This window comes from Mesoplodon bidens (assembly GCF_964165515.1).
Source record: "Mesoplodon bidens genome assembly, chromosome: Y".
Taxonomy (NCBI): Eukaryota; Metazoa; Chordata; class Mammalia; order Artiodactyla; family Ziphiidae; genus Mesoplodon; species Mesoplodon bidens.
In genome coordinates this window covers 44,599,464-44,619,501 of record NC_138180.1, presented here as the reverse complement: position 1 = coordinate 44,619,501, position 20,038 = coordinate 44,599,464, and the positions used below count along the sequence as shown (strand labels likewise).

General features: G+C 38.5%; 2 protein-coding genes across 8 annotated transcripts in view; both read right to left on the bottom strand.

The window, feature by feature from the left end:
- The window catches only part of LOC308609613 (lysine-specific demethylase 5C-like), a 45,714-nt gene extending 45,042 nt beyond the window's left edge, over positions 1-672 (bottom strand). For all 7 annotated transcript variants that reach the window (XM_081223324.1, XM_081223326.1, XM_081223328.1 and 4 more), the window contains exons 1-2: positions 432-672; positions 136-304 (exon numbers count right to left, since the gene is read on the bottom strand). In XM_081223324.1, coding sequence (XP_081079450.1) covers positions 136-285 — 150 coding nt within the window. In that variant the 5' untranslated portion in view covers positions 286-304; positions 432-672. The remainder of the gene's footprint in view (positions 1-135; positions 305-431) is intronic.
- On the bottom strand, positions 438-18,134 carry LOC308609679 (sodium-dependent organic anion transporter-like; the record flags this gene model as incomplete). Its single annotated transcript, XM_081223393.1, has 4 exons — positions 17,730-18,134; positions 7,753-7,871; positions 6,099-6,187; positions 438-533 (listed from the first exon to the last, which is right to left on the bottom strand). Exons 1-4 carry the CDS (start codon positions 18,104-18,106, stop codon positions 438-440), a joined length of 681 nt encoding a protein of 226 aa, XP_081079519.1. The 5' UTR covers positions 18,107-18,134.
- Positions 18,135-20,038: the final 1,904 nt, after the last annotated feature.

Sequence of the window (20,038 nt, the reverse complement as noted above, 5' to 3'; positions counted from 1 at the left end):
AAGGGGGAGAAACTAGGAGCTACCGGGAGGATTCAATTAACTGGCTCCGAATCTAAGGCGTTGTTAAAGTAGCACAGTGGTCCTGCGGTCACTGCAAAAGTCACCTTCAGGCCAAATTCATCTGTAGAGGCTTACCGCGGGTGGGCGAATCTTGCAAATACCCGACTTCTCGGCAATGGGCCTGATTTTCGCGATGTAGCCAAGGGGGTCTCGAAATTCTGCCCAACTAGGCTCGAACACCGGACACTCTGGCGGCGGTAGGAAGTCGTCCGTCCCCGGTTCCATTTCGGGCCCGAACGGTAATCTGTAAAATACGATTTTGCAGATTTTTTTCAACAGCGCATGGAACCTTCCTACATAAAAAGTAAGTGCCACACAGCCTTTATTTTCTAGTAAACTCCAGAGTTATTTTAACGCATGTACCTACGTACCAATCGTCAAGGAGGCGTTTTACAGCCACCATCTTGACTCACCAGCCTTTCCGGTCTCTTGGCGTGCCGTATTACTCCGCGCACCGATTCTTCAGCAGTTATCTACAAACCTGAACGACGTTCGGAACGCCAGGTAAAAGCTGAGATTGCAGAAGCAAGTTCACCGCCGTAAAATCACTACAAAATAGCCGCTAGCGTGATATTAAGTAGTTCTTTAATGCAACAGAGGGATAGAGTTACGACCAGAGGCACCGGATCTTTTTTTTTAATGTGCCCATTGCGCATGTTACGCCTGCGCATTAGCGAGGAAAAAAAAAATCTGAAAAATCACCAGTGTGGCTGAACTCTGCAACTGCAGCCTAAATGCTCCTCCCTTACTTTACCAGTGTAAGCCACAGCGACGTTAATGCGTTTGCCAAAACGGAGTTCCTCTAGACCCTTACCGAGTTATCTGTGACAGGCCAGGATTTATGGGAAAAGAACCCGTTGCAGGAGTTTTACAAACCTGGAACCATGATAGAATATAAATTATTTACGTTCATGCACAGTATTTCACTCACGACCAACTTTCCATGCGCACGTTTATTATTCCATTTCTGCAAACTGCAGATTGGATTCTTAATAGAAAAAAAAAAAAAAGGCAAAAAACAAAGTACCGTGAAAACTTACTCTGACTACAACTTCTCCCGCTTATTTCTACGTTATCCTTTCAGTGGATGGAATAACTATGCTCAATTTTGCGGTGTCGAACACTTCACTGTTTTCTCAAAACAAATTCTATTTGTTCGTGAGGTTTTATGTTAAAACAAGCTGTTAACACTTTGCTGTCCATAACATTATTTACAGTTTATTACGTCTTTGTTAATGAGTGAAATTTCCCAGAATTGTTGTTCTCCACTTAGCTTGAAAGCAATTTTATATTTGTAAAATTTATTTCCTGGTATCTTCTTAGAGATATATATTTTTTAACATTTTGCCAAATTTAGGAAGTATCCATTTCTTTTTTAAAATGCTTTAAAAAATTAACTGTTAGGCCCCGTTTTAAAGGGAACTGGAAATAAATCTTTGATTCAAAGTTTGTTGGTCTGATTTGAATATTGTTTCATTTAATACTATTCTTGCAATGTTTTTATGTTCATTTTGTTTCTATTGTGTGGGACTTTTACTTTTTTTTTGTTTCATAAAATCAGATTTGCCATAGTTTACCCAGTATTATTAATCTTTCAAATGATTAGATCTTTCAGATGGTTAGATCTACTCCTACTCCACAATTTTTTAATGCATATATTTATTGTGTATTGAATTTGTTAATTTAAAGAGTGTTTGCACTGCCAAACCATGCCTGAGAATTCAAACAAAGAAATGGTACAATGGACAGCCTTATCCACCCATCATACAGCATGTTTAAATTTCATTCATGTGCATTTTGACAATATCACAATGTTCTTAAAAAAGATACAACAAGGGTTGGAATTTTTAAATCTCTGCAGGTCTTCAGATTTCTAGCATAGTATGCCATTAAATACCAGTTCCACATATTCATCTCAGTTCATTCCTCAATAACATAAACCCCAACAAAATTTTGCTGGAAAAAAAAGCATACTTTTCAGGGGAAATATGTGGCTCAAAGTCCAAGACATTATTAAGAGTTTTGGTTGTCAAATGAAGTCTTCATATTAACCAAGAATGCTTTGTTTCTCAATCATCCAACCTCTCCTTGGCTGGCTCAACTACTCACCCAAATATATCAGAACGTAGGCATCCTCCCTGTCACCTCAAATAATGCCAACATTATTGCCTAGATGTGGTTTGCAGGTCCTGTCAGGTGATTCTGTAACCCTCCTAGGAGTAGTATTGACACTTTTATCAAGACTGAACTCCTAGAGGAAAACATTCCCACATCAGGATAGTTTTGCTTACCCATTTGCTTCGCCCTTGCCAGTAGCAAGTCTGCAACTCCTACATTTGACAAACGGATTTATTATGGACAAACCCAGACTCTGAATCAAGTGGTCACATGACACTTTGAAATATTTCTACTGAACCAAAATAAAGAACTAGGAAACTGCCAGACTATCTCATTAGATGGAAAGACTTTTCAGTAATCCTGGGTAGCCTTTACATCAAAGGCTGTTTGGTTCCACTCTAGAGATTGGCAAACTCATGAGGCATTTCATAATTCCAATGCATATTTCATGTTACTTAACTAAGCAATATGCTCTGCCAAAAACTATTCCAAGTCAAAGAAAAAAAAAAAGCCTTAACATGGAACACAGAAAAGCACTACCCAAATAAAAAAATTGCGAAAAGAAAAAAGATTATTTCCTCCCCAACCCCTTTTCCCACTTGGTGGACTCAAGTTTGGTTGAATATAATTTGTGGTTACCTCAGGAGACAACTCAAAGTTTAAATTATGAATCACAACCCTACGCAGATTATCTGAACACATCAGTTCTTTTGAGAGTGGCATGGTCCAAGAAGTCTAATAAAGCCAATGCCCACTACCGAGTATTCCTTAGGGATGGAGCACAGGACAGGATAATTAATTAAGGTCACTTAAATTTACATCTTTTATAGCAGATCAGAGCCAAGATGTCTGACTTTCTGCAGGATTTCTGATAGGAATCCAGTAGAGCTAGTTTCAAATTTCACTTCGACACAATAGCTGTAAACTTCTTATCTAGAAGTTGTGATCCACAATGAGTGCAGCAAATCTGAGGTAGTCAACCCTTATGAAGGCTCAGTATCTGAATATAAAAAGATTTTGAAATGATCACAGGCTGCAGTTTTTTATTTTTTTGTATATGCAGAGTAATTATGAAAGAACTCTGCTGAATCTAGTTTCACACATTTATATAACAATGAAAATCTCCCTAAATCCATGAAGAGCAGTTTTGACACTTTAAAATAGCTTTTTATATAACAGCTTTATTGAGATAAACATAAAATTCTCCATTCTTAAAGTACACAACCTAGCGGTTTTAGTATATTTAGAGTTGTGCAACTCTCTCAGAGTTCTGTCAAATATCAGAACATTTTTTTTGGATGGGCTTACAGATAATTTTTTTTTCTTCAGAATTTTCTAAGTTTTAAAAATTTCTACAGTGAACATATGTTGTATTTATAATAAGAAAAAAAGGTTGAAATAAATTGAGAGGCATGAAACAAAACATAGTGAAACTTCTTTTCCTAGAAGAGTACAGGTGCCTGGACCTCATCCAAAGTATGAATTACTATATTAAAAGTACTATTATTATAATATATTATTATTTCTCCATTGACTGTTCTTGGCACATTTGATGACAATCAATTGTCCATAAATATATTTTTCTTTATTTCCAGAGTCTCAATTCTTTTCCATCAATCTATACATATATCCTCATGTCAATACCGCACTGAGGTCCGAAGTGGTCAAGTGACTTGCACAAATCTAAGTCTTCTTATTTTATGATCAGAATCTATTCCCTTCAAGGGGAGGATTTTGCCAGAGGGATTGGGTAGTGGAGTTTTTCGTGGATAGGACAAATTTGTGAAATAAGTGAAAAATCTGATAATAAGCGTCCAACACCTCTAACACAACCTCACAGGCCCTGTGCTGGTAACCTCTTGTGTGAGATCTGCCCTGCCTGACCATCCTCCACTCTCGTCCCACCACCCCTTCAAACACCAACAACTTCTTACTGCTTTGGTCCCTGTTCTTCTCTCCTCCAAGTGAAGACTATCTCTTACTTTTGTTAACAGAAACAAAAAAAAATCAACCAAAAATTTTCCCAGTGGTCTGAGTTTTAAATCAGAGAGAGAGGAAGCAAGACCCAGAATATCTGGGAGAAAATCAAGATGTTGGCAAGCTCCCATTCACATCATGTAAACAGTAAACTATTCACCCAGTTCAGCATCAACCTTGATTTGAAGTAATTCAGGGTATGGAAGAAGACAGTCATGGGGAACCAAAACAAAATAAAAACAACCCAATGTACCATAGATGTGTTCTGGGATCATTTTTACTGCTCAAATATAGGGAAAGACTGGGTCTCTGCCTAACAGAAAGATGCTGGAACACACAAAGGCCTCTGATTGTAAAAATCCTCCTTTAACTTTCTACCAAGAAAGGGATTTCAAAGTTTAAAATTTACCAAAAGCAACTGATTCCAAAAATAAATCAGATCTAAAATTAAAAGAGGACTAGGAACAGAAAATGAAGACATCCCAAAATAATGATAAAAGTGTTCTAGTTTTAACTAAGGTGCTCTAGATTGTTTATACATATAACTAAATATTTTCTGCCACAGCGCCTAGGGAATAGCCAAATGGTTTTCAATTTGCCTATGGTTTTCATTTACTCTTTACAGACATACAGAAAATTTATCTGATTTCTCCATTGACAATGATGGCCTAGTAGAGGATATGGAAACACCCAAATCATAATTTTTTTGGTAGATGCCTTTTTTATAAAGCAATGCAAGATAGAGTACTTAAAAAGTAAGAGGTTCCCATGATCATACTCTCTCCCCTTGTTTTGTAAACAAAATTATAACCACATGCTGCCAAGGTGGAAATTTTCTCCTACTGAAATAACAGTAAAGTCACCATGTGCAATCTGAACGCACAGCATCTAAGCCTTCCTCCAGCTCCCTGTGCTCAACTGATTTGTCTGCTTGTCAACCCTTCCTCCCATTCTCCATCTCACTGGAGGAATAGCGAGTGTTTTTCAGTCTTGTGCCCAGGTGGGGAAGCAGCATCTATTCGTGCAGGCAAATGGAGTGGCATGTTTTGTCAGGTAGAGCCAAACATCAGGAGCTTAAACTGAACCAAACCATAAATCCCCAACTAAAATAAACTGAGATTTATTTGCTGAACCTCCAATTAGCTCCAAATGTCTTTCTTTATAAATGTAAAAATAAAAACATTTTTTAAATCTTCATGAAAGACATATGTAATAAAACTATGTATCATCTAAAACAATGCATAATTGGAAAAATGGACAAACCCTATAGGAGATGGACACCATTGTTGAGAATGCCTCCTCTCGAGCTACATCATTTTAAAAGCCATTTAACAAGGACATTGGCTTGTTTTCTAGCAGATAAAAGACAACCCTGTAAAGTTAAGAGGAGGTAGGGGGTTCCATCTCCCATCATTCCAGGGCCAGACTCCTTAGTGTGTTCTGGATGATTTCATTTTGACAGTTATTCGTGTGGTCAGCAGCCCTTGCTCGTGTGTACAAACTCCATCTTTAGAGGCTCCCCCAGGAATGCTTCCAAAAGACATCCCTTCATCCTGCTGTTCCAGGAAAGCAGCCACAGTCCTAAATGCTGGGCCCCATTTCATGCAGACTTGGACAGCCTTCACTTGAGAGTGCCGGTGTGAATCCTTGTGAACAAATTGGTGCTCTTTGGCCACACACAGGCCTAAGCTTTTCTGTCACTAAAGCATGAGTTCCATGGGCTGCAGGGTGTCATAAGCCTCAGTGTAGGGTCCTGTGGGAGTGGAGCAAGGCTTAGTGTGGAGGAAATATGGTGGTTGGATCAAAAAATGCAGGACATATAAAGAAAACAGTGCTAGATTTGGGGTTGTATTTGACTGGCCCATTTGTTCTGGTCATTGCCTATGTCTATTTGTCAAGTCTCTGATTCTGAAATGTGCTAACTCTCCCATGGAGTTGCTTACCTTAAGAATAATTTTGGATCGTTTTGGCCACCTATAATTCACATAGACACTGAGGGCCACAGGAATGGTCAGGCACACAAGGATAACTCCTGAAGAGAAGAAAAATCTGTCAGATGGTATCCCCTCTCATCCTGACTGCCCAGTCCTCAACAATTTGTCTATTTCAATTAGATAAAAGCTTTAATTAAAGAGGCATTTTATTTCTGCATCCACCTCCAAAATAATTTTTTAAATCTTTATAAGACAATCTTTGAAGGGTATATGATACCACTGAATGCCATCACACACAGTCTATCATTTCTTCAGAATTTCTCAACAATCATATGGAATTTTAGACACAACTGAAAATGTAAGGATTAGAAAAAAGGAGGACCCTTTTATGTCTGCAAAATTCTCTGGTTGCTATGTATGGGGTTACCACTCTACAACTATAGCTATTATTTTTCTATTTGAAGCCAACAGGTGATTTGCTTCGCAAAATAAAGAGTATCTATTACAAGACAAAGACGGCATTTGCTACAGAAACCAAAGCAAGTTCTCATATTTCCAACTGTAGCCAGGTAACCCAAAGGCAGGTAAAGAAATACATCTTTTAATTAACATAAGTGAATAAAGACAGGCTCAACAGAGCAGAAGTCTACTTGCCAATAGGATCCATACACTGACATTTTCCAGTGCCACTTTCCAAACCTGCTCACTTGCAATACTAGCTCCAAAGTCATATGAGTTGCTCATATTTGGGGCTTTAATTGTTAACAAGTGACTTTTAGAGTATATTATTAAAACAGAATATGGTAATAACTTAGTGATGAGACAAAGTTGCACATAAAATCATGATTTCTAAATTAAAATTTCACTCAAACTTTACAAATTCAATGGGCTTCAGCTGTTATCAGGACATGGCTCTATTCATGGTTCTGAACTATGGGCCATGGGCTGTAAGCTCTGCAAGTAATTACTTGAGACTCCAGATTGACATTTTGGAGTTTAAGAATCATAGTTTCTACCAGTTCTCCAAAGAATCTGATCAAACCAGAATAGACATATCATCTCACCAAGTTTTTCTTCCAAGCCTAGTAAGTCCACAGAGCTCTCAGAGTTTAGGGAGATAATGAAAGAGATATGGGTGTGGTTATGACATGTGGATATGCTTTTAATACTCAATAAGAATCATTATGTTGATCAGTAAAGAAATCAAGGCTCACAGGTGATGTAAAAGGTGGAGCTGAGGGAACTAAGTTCTCATTAGAGCCACTGTGATTCAGTTAACCTGTGGGTCATGATGAGTCTAATTGCTTTCTAGTGAATTATATAAGGGTTATTTGTTTTTTTAATAAGTAAGTTTTATGGCTTTGTTTTCAAAAGTGAACACTTGTAGGGGTTCAGAGCTTGGACTTGGCAGTCAGATTCATGAGACAGAATTCTAGTCTGCACTTACCAGCTGCATGACCTTGGATGAGTTACTTCACCTCCCTAATTCTGAAAATGCAGGATATGGAACTGGTAATAGAATCTATACTGTAAGGTTATATGGAAAATTAAATTAGATAATATATTAAAACCTCTGTATAAAGGAGACACATAGTAAACAACAGCTATTATTATTACCATCACCATTACTATTACTATTTCATGTCACAAGCCCAATACAGACCTATGTTTTGATATGAAATGGTGAGATTCTGCTCAAGATTCCAGGACAAGGTGTGGAGATAAAGGCAGAGTGTCATCATTCTCAGGGCAGCCACTGTGGAACAGGTTGTCATACTGATGCTGAAAGTAAAATTAAAGTAGATGCTTAAGACGGAGAGTTTGAAGTGAAGAATTTAGTCCTTATAAAAACAACTTCTGGGGTACAACTTCTTAGAGATTATGTAGGGTAAGTTACTTGAAACTCCCTCCCATTTTATTATTCAACAAATGATGACTGTATTTGTGGTCTAGAAAAAAACTTCCTGCAGGTCTTGCCATCTATCAATTAACTCATATTTTATGAGGATTTACTTGTCCTAAACATTCTGCTAGTCACTATAAGATTCACATTTTTCCTTATACAGTTCTCCTTTATTGATATATAATTCATAGATGATAAAATTCATTCACTTTAAAGTATATTTTAGTATATGTGACTATACTATTCTATTTCCAGAATCTTTTCATCACCCCAAAAAGAAGCTCCGCCCCATTAGCAGTCCCTCCCCATAACCTTCTTCCCCCAGCCCCTGACAACCAGAAATTGATTTTCTTCCTTATATGATTTTGCCCCTATTTGATAAAACCAGCAACAAAATCAATCAGTAAAATTAAGGGAAATAAGGTAAATGGAAATGAGATATTCTTCAGGCCAACAATATACTTTATCTTTAAATCACTGCGAAAATTACACAATCTGTTTAAGCATATACAAACTGTTTATAGACACGATTAATGTTGCTCTACAGATGAGGCGAGGCACAGGGAACATCATACAACACAACCCAGGGGTAAAGCAAGAGTTTTTTCCCTTCAACACTAGGCTTCAAGAGTCTGGGAATGTTTTAATATTCATTGTTTAACTTCTCACAACAGACTGCCTTGCACATAGTATATGCCCAACCTGTGTTTATGGTGCAAATGGCTGAAAGACTGAGGCTCACTACCTACCAGACCACCAAGGAGGGGAAGGAGACCCTTCGTAGGACTAAGGTCTGCTCCAGAGACAACAAATGTCCCCCAGCACTTGATCAGGCCTGCAAGTCAAACATCATTCTTCCTCATAATATGAATCACCAATGTTTCCACCTAATTACCCTGGCTATAAAATAATCTGTCTGTGATAACTTTGACATTTTCTATCAGAAGAATCTTTATACTCCCAGCAAAGCAGTAACCATTATACTTCAATGATATTGAAAATACTCCTTCTCTACTCTCAGTCATTGCTGGTGAAAATGCAAAATGGCACAAGCCCTGGAGGGGCTGAATTCTTTGACCCAACAATCGCCCATCTGGGAATCCAGCCCAAAGACGCACTGTCAAATATTAAACTGATTGGTGACCACTTCAGAAAAGCAGACTTAGGTAATTCACAAGTATTTGTATATATCCCTTTTCCTCTTTGTTTTCATTTGAACAATCCTGTTTCATAGCTGCTTGTTCAGGGAATAGAGGCTTATTCTTTGTTGCTTTCTTTTTAAAAAATCACATGATACAACTTACTCTGCAGCTTTGCTGCCTTTGTTTTTTTTCTCCACTTAATCTCATAGGCATTTTTCAGGACAAAAGATATAACAAATTTATATTTTTTAAAGAACTGCAAGTACAATATAAATATGCCGTAATTTCTTCAATCACTCCATTAATGATGAAAAAATTGAGATTTCTTCCGTTATAAATAATGTTATAATAAACATTCTTACATATATTTCACTTTAAATAATTCTTTTCTTTCTGTAGAATATATTCTCCAAAGTGGAATCACTGTGTCAAGAGTCTGTGTTTTTATTTTAATAGATACTACCGATTCCTTTAAAAAAAGCTTGCTGTATTTCACAATCTTGCCTACACCGGAGGCCATCAATGCCTTTTAATTCTCATGAAAACATTCAAAACTGCATCTCACTCTTCTTTTGTTATGCACCTGACTCTCTACAAGGTTGTGCTTTCTTTTATGTTTACTAAACTCTTGGATACCCCCTCTCAACGGCCTTGCTTGTCTGATTATTTTCTCAACTTGTAGGAGCTGCTTTAAAATTAGGGTACATATAATCAAATGTAATACAAATATTTTTGCCAAGTTTATTCTATATTTTTACTATGCTTATGACTTCTGTCATAGTAAATAACTCTGAGATAGTCAAATCTGTCCATCTGTCCATTTTTTTTTCCTGGCTTCTGAGTTCCTTGTCTTGTTAAACATTCTCCCCTCTCCTGAGGTTATTCAAATATTACCACCACTTTTTACTTTTTCATAGGTTTATATTTTACATTTATATCTTTAACCTATCTAAAATCTATATTTTATATTGGGTAAGGTATGAAACTAATCTATTGTCTTCTATATTGAGAGGCAAGTGTGTTAAATTTTCCAGATAAACACTTTTCCACTAAACTGAAATGCCAGCTTCATTATACATTAAATATATGTTCAAGTATGTTCAAAATGTCATTTTTTCCTAAGCAAATACCAGACTTTTAATTACGGTGTTTTCATAGTGTATTTTTATATACGACAGAGCAGACACTTCCACGTAAGTCTTTCTTTTCAAGCTTTTCTGAGCAGTTCTTGCACATATTTTACTCCATATGAGATTTAAAATTCTTATCTTATCTCAATGTTTACTTTGAGCAAGTCTTCCTCCTAACTAGAGAGCAGGTGAAGGAAGAAAAGCAGCTTGCCACAGCTCTCAAACCTCTGTATCCATGAAGAGTGTGTCTGGAATGCTTCTCCAAGTTCCTAGTCTATGATAGTGCTACATTCCTGGCTCTTCATATCACCACATCCTGAAAGGAATTCCATATTACATCACTTTGATCTTGAACTTCTGTTGAACTAGCAGAGAATTTTCCTCCTGTATGGCTTTGGCTCAAACACTAGAAAGGTAAGATTCATGACTGTGGGAAGCAAAGTGTAAGATTATATCAGACTGATTCTATATCCTTGATTACACAGGTTACTACTTCCATCTTTTATACAACTTCATACCCATAACATTCACAGTAATGGTCAAGGAAGGCAACAGATGACCCTGGTGCTCTGCTGACAGTTATAGATACCAACAAAGCTGGAAAAGCACACATTGAATGTGCCGGAGTGCATTGGATAATCACACCTTTTGTTTTACTGCCATGAAATTCCAATGTAGCATAAACAGAGGATGTGGTCAACTGGGTCTCTTGGCTGTTCACATATAGGAAAATTGTTGGCAAAATCTAACGTCAATATAACAAGATTCCACTTGCACTTAGAAGAATGGCATCACCATCTGCAAACTAATACAGAGAATAATGAGACAGATTCAGCAAGTATGGACAAACTTAGAAATCCTGAACCTCCTTTAAAATATGAAAATTATACATATATGCATTACATTAAAATGTAGTGTTCATGAGTATACCATTTTGCAATTGGGATTTAAATTATATACATGTTATTTTAGTTTGAAACCAATAAACTCAGGAACTCTGACACTCAAAATTATGAAAGTACACACTTGCTTCCCCACTGAAAAAAAAACTTTAAAATTATCTAGCTAGTCAGATGGACACAGAATATGCTATAAGATCAGATCAACAGACTTGGTCCTACAGAAGAATTCAAGGCCAGGTTTTCCACCCCCAAATATAAATGTTACTCCTGTCTGCTACTTCTCAAGAACAGTAACCAGCATTTATTGAGTACCACCTGCTAAGTATCAGACCTCATTACATACATTTTCTCTTTTCGTCTAAAAAATAACCCTATGTGTGGGTATTATTTTCATTTTATAGACAAGGTGCATAGCATTATAGAAACACACTAAGTCACATGGATTCAGTCTAAGTTCTGTCTCACAAGATGATCTTCAGTTCTCCACCAGCCCCTATCAGACAGACCTGAAGAATCTAAAGTCCTATTTTTAGGATTTCTGCTGAGGATCAGGAGCTCCTTTAAAGTTCAAAAGTCAAAATTGGCCACTGAGGCTTCCCTGGTGGTGCACTGGTTGAGAGTGCGCCTGCCGATGCAGGGGACACGGGTTCGTGGGAGCGGCTGGGCCCGTGAGCCATGGCCGCGGGGCCTGCGCATCCGGAGTCTGTGCTTTGCAACGGGAGAGGCCACAAATGTGAGAGGCCCGCATACCGCAAAAAAAAAAAAAAATAAAAAAATAAAAATTGGCCACTGAATCCCTCAGGCTCTACCACCACCAGTGGTTTTTCTCTGCTGCTGAGGACACAAACATGTCCTGAGGGATGAATAGACCTCACATATCAAAAGTTATCAAACTAGAGTTCCCTGGTGGCCTAGTGTTAGGATTCCAGGCTTTCAGTGTTGGGGCCAGATTTAATCCCTGGTTGGGGAACTGAGATCCTGCAAGCCGCAAAGTATGGCCAAAAAAAAAAGTTATCAAACTAAAGACAGTGCGAACTGTCCTGAGTTGTACCAATAAACTGATTGCATTTCAAGAGAAGCTTTTGTAACACACAGGCAATCAGAAACTTCCTTCAGTCATTCACTCTCGTCTATCAAGCACCTGGCACCACCAGGCTAGCACTAAGCATGCAGAGGAACAAGCCCTGGAGGAGCTCAGAGACCTAGTGAGGCTGAAAGTAGCCCAGCTACTGCAGTGTCCTCCGATAGATGACAAGAAAGCATTGCATATTTAGTGCTATAGGACAGAGGAGAGGCATCTCTGTTGAATAGTTTCAGAAGAAACACTAAAAACTGGGGTGGGAGGGGGGATGCTTAGACTTTATAATTTGCTTTTCTTTTCCTATTGTCACAAAATACTTAAAAGAGCCTCAGATCCATTTCTGGTTTATACCCAAAAGAATTGAAAGCAATGACTCCAACTGATATTTGCACACCCATGTTCATGGCAGCATTACTTACAGTAGCCAAAATGTAGAAACAACACAAGGGTCCATCAATGGATGAATGGATAAACAAAATGTCTTATAACAATGGATTATTATTCAGCCTTAAAAAGAAAGGAAATTCTGACACAAGCTACAATATAGGTGCACTTTGAAGACATTATGCTAAGTGAAATAAGCCAGACACAAAAGGACAAGTGTTTTATGATTTCACTAATATGAGATACCTAAAGTAGTCAAATTCATAGAAACAGAAAGTAGAAGAGCAGTTGCCAGAGCCTGAAGAGAAGGAGGAATTATTGTTTAATGGATACAGAGTTTCAATTTGGGAAGATGAAAAAGTTCTAAAGATGGATGGTGGTGTTGATTGTACAGCAATGTGAAAGTATTTAATGCCACTGAACTGTACACTTAAAAATGTTAAAATGGTAAATGCTATGTTATATGTATTTTACCACAATATAAAAAAGGACCTCATATGACACAAATGAACTTATCTATGAAATAAACAGACTCACAGACATAGAGAACAGACTTGTGATTGCCAAGGGGCAAGCGGGCAGGGGAGGATAGATTGGGAGTTTGGGATTAGCAGATGCAAAGTATTATATGTAGAATAGATAAACAATAAGGTCGTACTGTATGGCACAGGGAACTATATTCAATATCCTGTAATAAACCATAATGGAAAAGAAAAGAAAAAAAAAAGGGACCTCAGAAAGTCTAACCCAATGATTTTACAAATGAGTACAAAGGTGCAGAAAGGTAAATTGCTCAAAGGCATAGGGTTTCTTGAGCAGAGACTAAAACACAGACCCCTGACACAGTGCTCTTTTGCCTGACCCCTATAATAATAACTCATAGAGAATTTTGTGCCAGTAAGACTCTAAGCACTTTATATAATTAACTCATTCAATCCTTACAACAACCCAGAAGTGAGGAAACTAAAGTGAGGAAGTGAGGAAACTAAAGCACAGAGAATTTAGAAGTGAGGAAACTAAAGCATAGAGAATTTACATAGAAGTAAGGAAGTGAGGAAATTAAAGCACAGAGAATTTAGAAGTGAGGAAACTAAAGCATAGAGAATTTACATAGAAGTAAGGAAGTGAGGAAACTAAAGCACAGACAATTTACATAACCTGTAAAAGTTTTAGAAGTGAGGAAACTAAAGCATAGAGAATTTACATAACCTGCTGAGATGACCCAGTTAGTAAGTGATGGATCTACTTTCTGGTGCACTTAACTATGACACTGTACTGCCAGATCTCAGTTTTCATGTCCTCCTGTCCAAGGCAAGCATTCTGTCCATCCTTAGTATAGTAGATTGAAAAAAATGTCCCCAGTTCCTTTCCCTTCACTTTTCCATGCCCTCTGCACTATGACTGCAGTTCATCCCATTTAGAGGCAGAATCTACTTCTCCAGTCCTTGTAACTGGGCTTGCCTTGCAATCTGCATTAGCCACTGGAATGTGGTGGAAGTGATATGAAATGCCTTCAAGCTCAGGCCTCAAGAGAACTTATAAGCTTCCCAGACACTGTCATTTGGTTAGGTCTAGGCTAGCCTGCCAGAGAATGAGAGAACACATGGAGGAGAGTCCAGTTGTCCCAGCTGAGGCCATCCAAGATCAGTCTACATTTAGCCAGTCCTGGACATGTGAGAGAGCCCTGCCAATATCAGCAGAGCTCAGTCCACAGGCAGGATAATTTTAAGGCTCTTCATACATGTGGCCAACTGCTTTCCAGAACAGTTATATTGAAGGATGATTGGAGGAGACAGATCAGGCCACTTGTCATTGCAGGCTGTGAGGACAATGAGCAAAAGAAAGTTGGAAAAGTGCTGGGTATGTTTAAAAACAGTTAATAGGGACTTCCCTGGTGGTCCAGTGTGTAAGATTCTGCACTCCCAATGCAGGGAGCCTGGGTTCAATCTTTGGTCAGGGAACTAGATCCCACACTTGCCGTAACAAAGATCCCACGTGCCACAACTAAGACCCAGTGCAGCCGAAATAAATAAATAAAACTAAAATCTATTAAAAAAAAAAAAGAACAGTTAATAGCCCATTTTGACCAAAGACCAGTTGTGCTTAAGGGGTTAATGGTAAATAAACTTGCAGGAGTTGGTTAGACCCAGCTTAGGTTCTACCCAATTTAGCAGGTTGAGAAGCCTTTACACATATAATAACGTTCCTTTTCTCCTCACAACACCATACAGGAAGTACTATGATTTGCAGTTACAGAAAAGAGGTCCCAAGTCAGGATATAAAGACAGGCAGCCTGACCCCAGAGCCTGCTTTATCCACTTACTACAAAACCATGAAGGAAAGACTGAAGGGAGAGAGAACATTGCGAAGATACTTCAATTGGCCAAGAAAGAAATTGTGGTGCCTGACCTGAGGTGATAGCAGTGGACAGATAGGAAGAAATAGCTATGGGTGACATCAAGAGGGTGGGCTACAGTACTAGCCAGAGAACTGACTAAAGAAAATGAAGCATGAAGGGAATCACGGGGTGGGGGTGTAGGACTGCTAAGATGATGAGCCCAGGTGACTGGGAGGATGACTGGTGTCAGCATCAGATACTCAGAATGCAGAAACTGGTTCATACATGTTCATTCTGAAACACCTTGGTTGGTGTGAATGCATGGAGAACTGCAAGTAGATTGAATGAAGCACAGAGTTAAGGCATGAGAGACACACTTAGATTTAGTGCTCATCTCAAGAGCGCTAAATCTAAATTTCCACATTTGTAAAATGAAGGCGTTTTACTAAATGTTGTTGGATTTTTTCCAGTATGAAAAACAGAATTTCTATCAATGACTGTCTACTGAGTTTTGCTTAAAAGTTTTCTTTGCTGGTAATTAAGTAAGAAAAACATAATGAACTTGGATATTGTTTCACTCGATACTATTGAATTTCCTATTTGCAATTTTTACTGAGAATTAAGATATATTACTCTTGTATCTATAAGCTTTTGAAAATCTAATATTTAGTCCCCATTTTCAATTTTCATTTCTTAGAATTTAAATTTTATGCTTGTTTTTGTTTGTGAGACTCAAAATCAAAATTTTTAAGAAAAATCGGAAAGTAGCTAATATTTACTACATACCTACTCTGTGCCTGGCATTCTGCATATATCTTTCCCCTTTAAAATACATCCTTGTGAGGAACAGGTAATTTTAACCCTGTTTTACAAATGAGGCTTATAGGTTAAATAATTTGACCAAAGTTAAAAGCTAATTAAGGGAAGTAAAATGAGCTTTATCTTTTATAGACTTCCTATTAATTGGTGTTTTTATTATAATTTTGGCTAATAAGAGATGAAGGTAATAAATGTTCTCTTTCCCAGAAGAGAAGTGTTTGAGAACACTGTTTAAAGAGTAATGTTCCTACTCAGAAGATCTAGTTGTGTTAATAAATGGCATTGAAGAAAGTACCTAAATTGCTGACTGATGAGAAACAGATGTGCCTTTAAATCTGAGTTCTGCCATACCCATTTGTAGGATTTGGCAACATACTTAACCAATCTGACACACAATTTTCTCAGCTGTAAAATTCAGAATAATAAAAGGTCAGTTACAAGGTTATTTTGAGAGCCAAGAAAGAAGAGAAAGAAAATACATGAAAGCATAACCCCCCTGACTATCCGGGTACTTAATAAATGTGTTTCCTTCTTTTTTCCCAAAACTTTCAGGCCCTAGAATTTATCACCGTTATGTGGACTTTGTGTAAAGAATATTTATCATTTCCTAATTATTATGTTAATGGTCAACTTTACTGAATTTGAATTAGCAGTGCATATTAGGGAGGTTTTTTAATTAGCAATGCAAGTGATTCATTTCAAATCTTTGATAAGTGGGTAACTAAAAACATAGCCATATGAAAATCAATTATTGGCCTGCTTGGCACGAACCTATTCAAATTAATAGGTGAAATAAGTTCCATATGCTGAACATTCAGCACATGCAGGAAACTAGAAACCCATATCTGCAGCTGAGTCAGTAACATCAACTCCCAGCACAGTCAGCACCTCTGATTCATTCATTCATTGTGTAATAAATCTCAACCAAATGAGATACAGATTGAACAAAGATTTAAACTTGTAAGTAGTTCTTCCCCTGGGCAAAATGTGAAAGAGTTTGTTTGGAAGTAAGCAAAGATTCTAGAAAGACCACTGTTTTTAGCCCTGTCATTTTCTCCAATTGTGACTCCTCTATTTATTCAAATGCCCTTTTTTCCCACCAAAACAAGTACTGCAAAATACATGTGATTAACTCAATCTTATTAAAATGTAAATGAATGATAAAGGTTAATGTTTCCCAGAGGTATTTATCTACACCATAATTGGAAATAAGGTCACTGGCTTAAATGAAAGGAGTGAGATTCTAGTAATGAATGTTAAAGATCTGCAAAGCAACAAGAAAGAACAGTTTTAGTCATAAGTCTTTATGTTGTTCCCCAAGTCAACTCAATAGGCCACTTAAAACAGGATGCATCTATCGCATACCACTAAAGCTCCCTTATCCAGTTCCCCACAACACTGATCTCATAAAGTAGGTGTTCAGGCATCACTTGCTGATTTGAGCCATGAGGCTCTCATTCTGGTTATGCCGCTGCCACCACCACCACTACAATAGCTGCCAACCTTAGCTACTATCCTTAGCTACTATAGCTACTATCCTTAGTAGCTACCATCCTTAGCTTCCTGGGCTTCTGCCCTGGGAGACTGTGCAACCAGGACTGTTGCTAAAGTCATCAGTGTGGGTGAGAATGAGTTCATGCCTAGGAAGGGCCACTGGGTGAGGAAGAAGACTTGTCTTCACTGTTGCATATTAACCAAACCCCACTATTCAGAAAAGCAGTTGCCAGTAAAACAGAGGACAATCACAGCAAAGTAAATTCTAAGCTCAGAAAAGAAAAGTCCTTCTGGGAATGAACAAGTCTCTGTAACATGTTTCTCACTGGAATCTCTACCTAGATTGGCAGAGTTTTTAACACGAAGGTGTCAGTTCCCCCGCCCCACCCCCACCCCAGGCAGAGTGCTATCAGGGGAAGACAGCTGAGCTTCCCTTGTGTAACTTACCTGAGATCCATATCTCCATCAACCCAGTAGGTGAAAATGTTTGAGATGGTTCCCCCTGGGCAGCACCCCACGATGAGGATAACCATAGCTTGGACTGGCTTTAGAGAGAAGCTGATGACCAGGAGATAGGCAGCAAGAGGCATGAGCCCAAACTGGCAGAGCAGTCGCACAGCAATGCCCCAGGATCCCCTGATGTGTGACCAGAGTCTCCAGATCTCCACAGAGCATCTCAAGGAGAACATTAGCAGGCCGATCATCATGGCTGACACCACTGTGAAAACAAGTTCCAGGTTCCCATAGGTCTCCAGCCCCACTGGCAACTCCTCCTCTGAACTATTGGCAGGGCAGGCTGAGCTGCTGGAACAATTTGTTCTCATCTCCTTATCTCCTTAAGGCAGCATTACAAATGAACAACTGCTGCGGTGGCTGGGCAGGTCTATCCTGCCACATTTTGTAATAATTCCACCAGGTCACCCATGGAGGATCATTCCAATAGCTGTTGGTCAGTCAGGTGATTCATCCTAATCTGATCAATTTATTCATGAGTGGCATTATAAAAGTAATTACCATGGGCATGAAACATATAATAAATTGTGATAAGTAAGGCTTTCCACTTCTGTTCTTACTCACCAGTGAATATTCAAGTGAAATGAGACAAGCAAACATTGTCAAGTGGAACAACTGGTATGCCATCAGCAATCACATTGTGTTCCAAGAAAGAGGTTGGATGGCAAGGCATAATTTCTCCAAACTCAGTGAAGATTTGCAAAAGCCAGGATGCAATGTTTTGCAGAGAGCAAGGCTAACTGGAAAAAACAAAGGCAGCCAAAGCCACACCTCATAGCATTAGCAAAACTCTTCTGCTGAAGACATTAAAACCAAAGGCCAGTTAAGGAATGTCAGCAGGGACTAAGGATAATTTCAAGAGAGCTTTGGAATTAGTCTCACTTTTTTCTTCTTTCTATTTCTATTAGAATTTGTGTCTAAAGCCAATAATTAAACACCTGTAAGACTAATATGGTATTAAGCACCTGATTTGTCTCATGAAACATGTGGAGACTCATTACTGAACCCAAAATAATTCAAGGGAGCTGTCACTTTCTTTTGGAGAATAGAGTCAGATTTGAGATGCCACACCCCTGGGTCTTGTAGTGAGGTCTGGGAATTCGGCTATAAAATGGAGTAAAGAGCTTGTCTGGAAGCTGAAGACAGAGTGTGAGGTTAGCCTCTGGCTGCAATGGCTCGGGGCCCATCTGTGTGCCTTAACCACACAGACACATGTTTTGTTGGCAAAACCAGACAAGGAAAATATGGTTCCACTAAACTGAGGCTCCAAAACACCAGATGCCACACTCTTTCTCACAGAAAGCTATGTGTTCCCACCTAAATGATGCAGAGGAGTGGTTGAGATGAGGGGGAATGGAGAAAGGAGAGAACTAACATTTTTTGAGCACCTAGTAAGTAACAGAGGCATGCTAGGTACTTTACACATATGTGGCTGTGTCGGGTGAAGCAGAACTTTTTTTTTTAACCTTATTTAGTAAGAAGGTATCAGATTATTTCTGTCTGGATAATGTCAAAAAGTCTCTTGGTTAAAAAAAAAGTCCCTTGGTAATCCTTCTTTGTTCCCAAATCACCTGAAAGACCCTTCTTAATAATACAAATTTAAGTTTAGTAAGCCATTCCTGATAGATGATGAAGTGATAGGAACTTTGGTGATTTGCTTGGTACTCAGCTCTGATAGCTGTGAGGAGTGGGTTAAATCTGCAAAGTGGACTTAAGGAGTCTCCAAAGGGTAAGTTGTCCTTGGCCTTGCCTTTTGAAATTCAGCGTTACCAGAATTTCTGAAATGAATTAGGATAATTCCAATTGAGGCCCACTAGTAGGAAAAGATACTAAAATCTAATTACACATCAAGAAAGGAAGTGATGTCTGGACTGGTGACAAGTTCCTCTGGATCCAGTTGTCTTGACACAGATGTCACAGGGTGATTCAGGACACAATAACTGAGTAGGTGAATGTAACCTGTAGACAAGTAACCTTGAGAGGCCAAGCTTGGGCACCACCAAGTTGTGTGCAAGGACCTGGACCAGAAGGGGCATGCCAGCAGTGGGTGAGGACTCAATGGCCTCAGTAGAACCAATTTATTCAAAAGGTCCCAACAAAACAACAGCAGCTGAGACCAGGACCTACCAGTGGACTGGTCACACTTTTCTGAGTTTCTCTCCATTTGGGGTTGACAAGAGGCTCCTTTGGAAGAGTAAGCACCTAGAGTTCTTAGTAAATTTGTAAAGGAGATTTTAAATAGG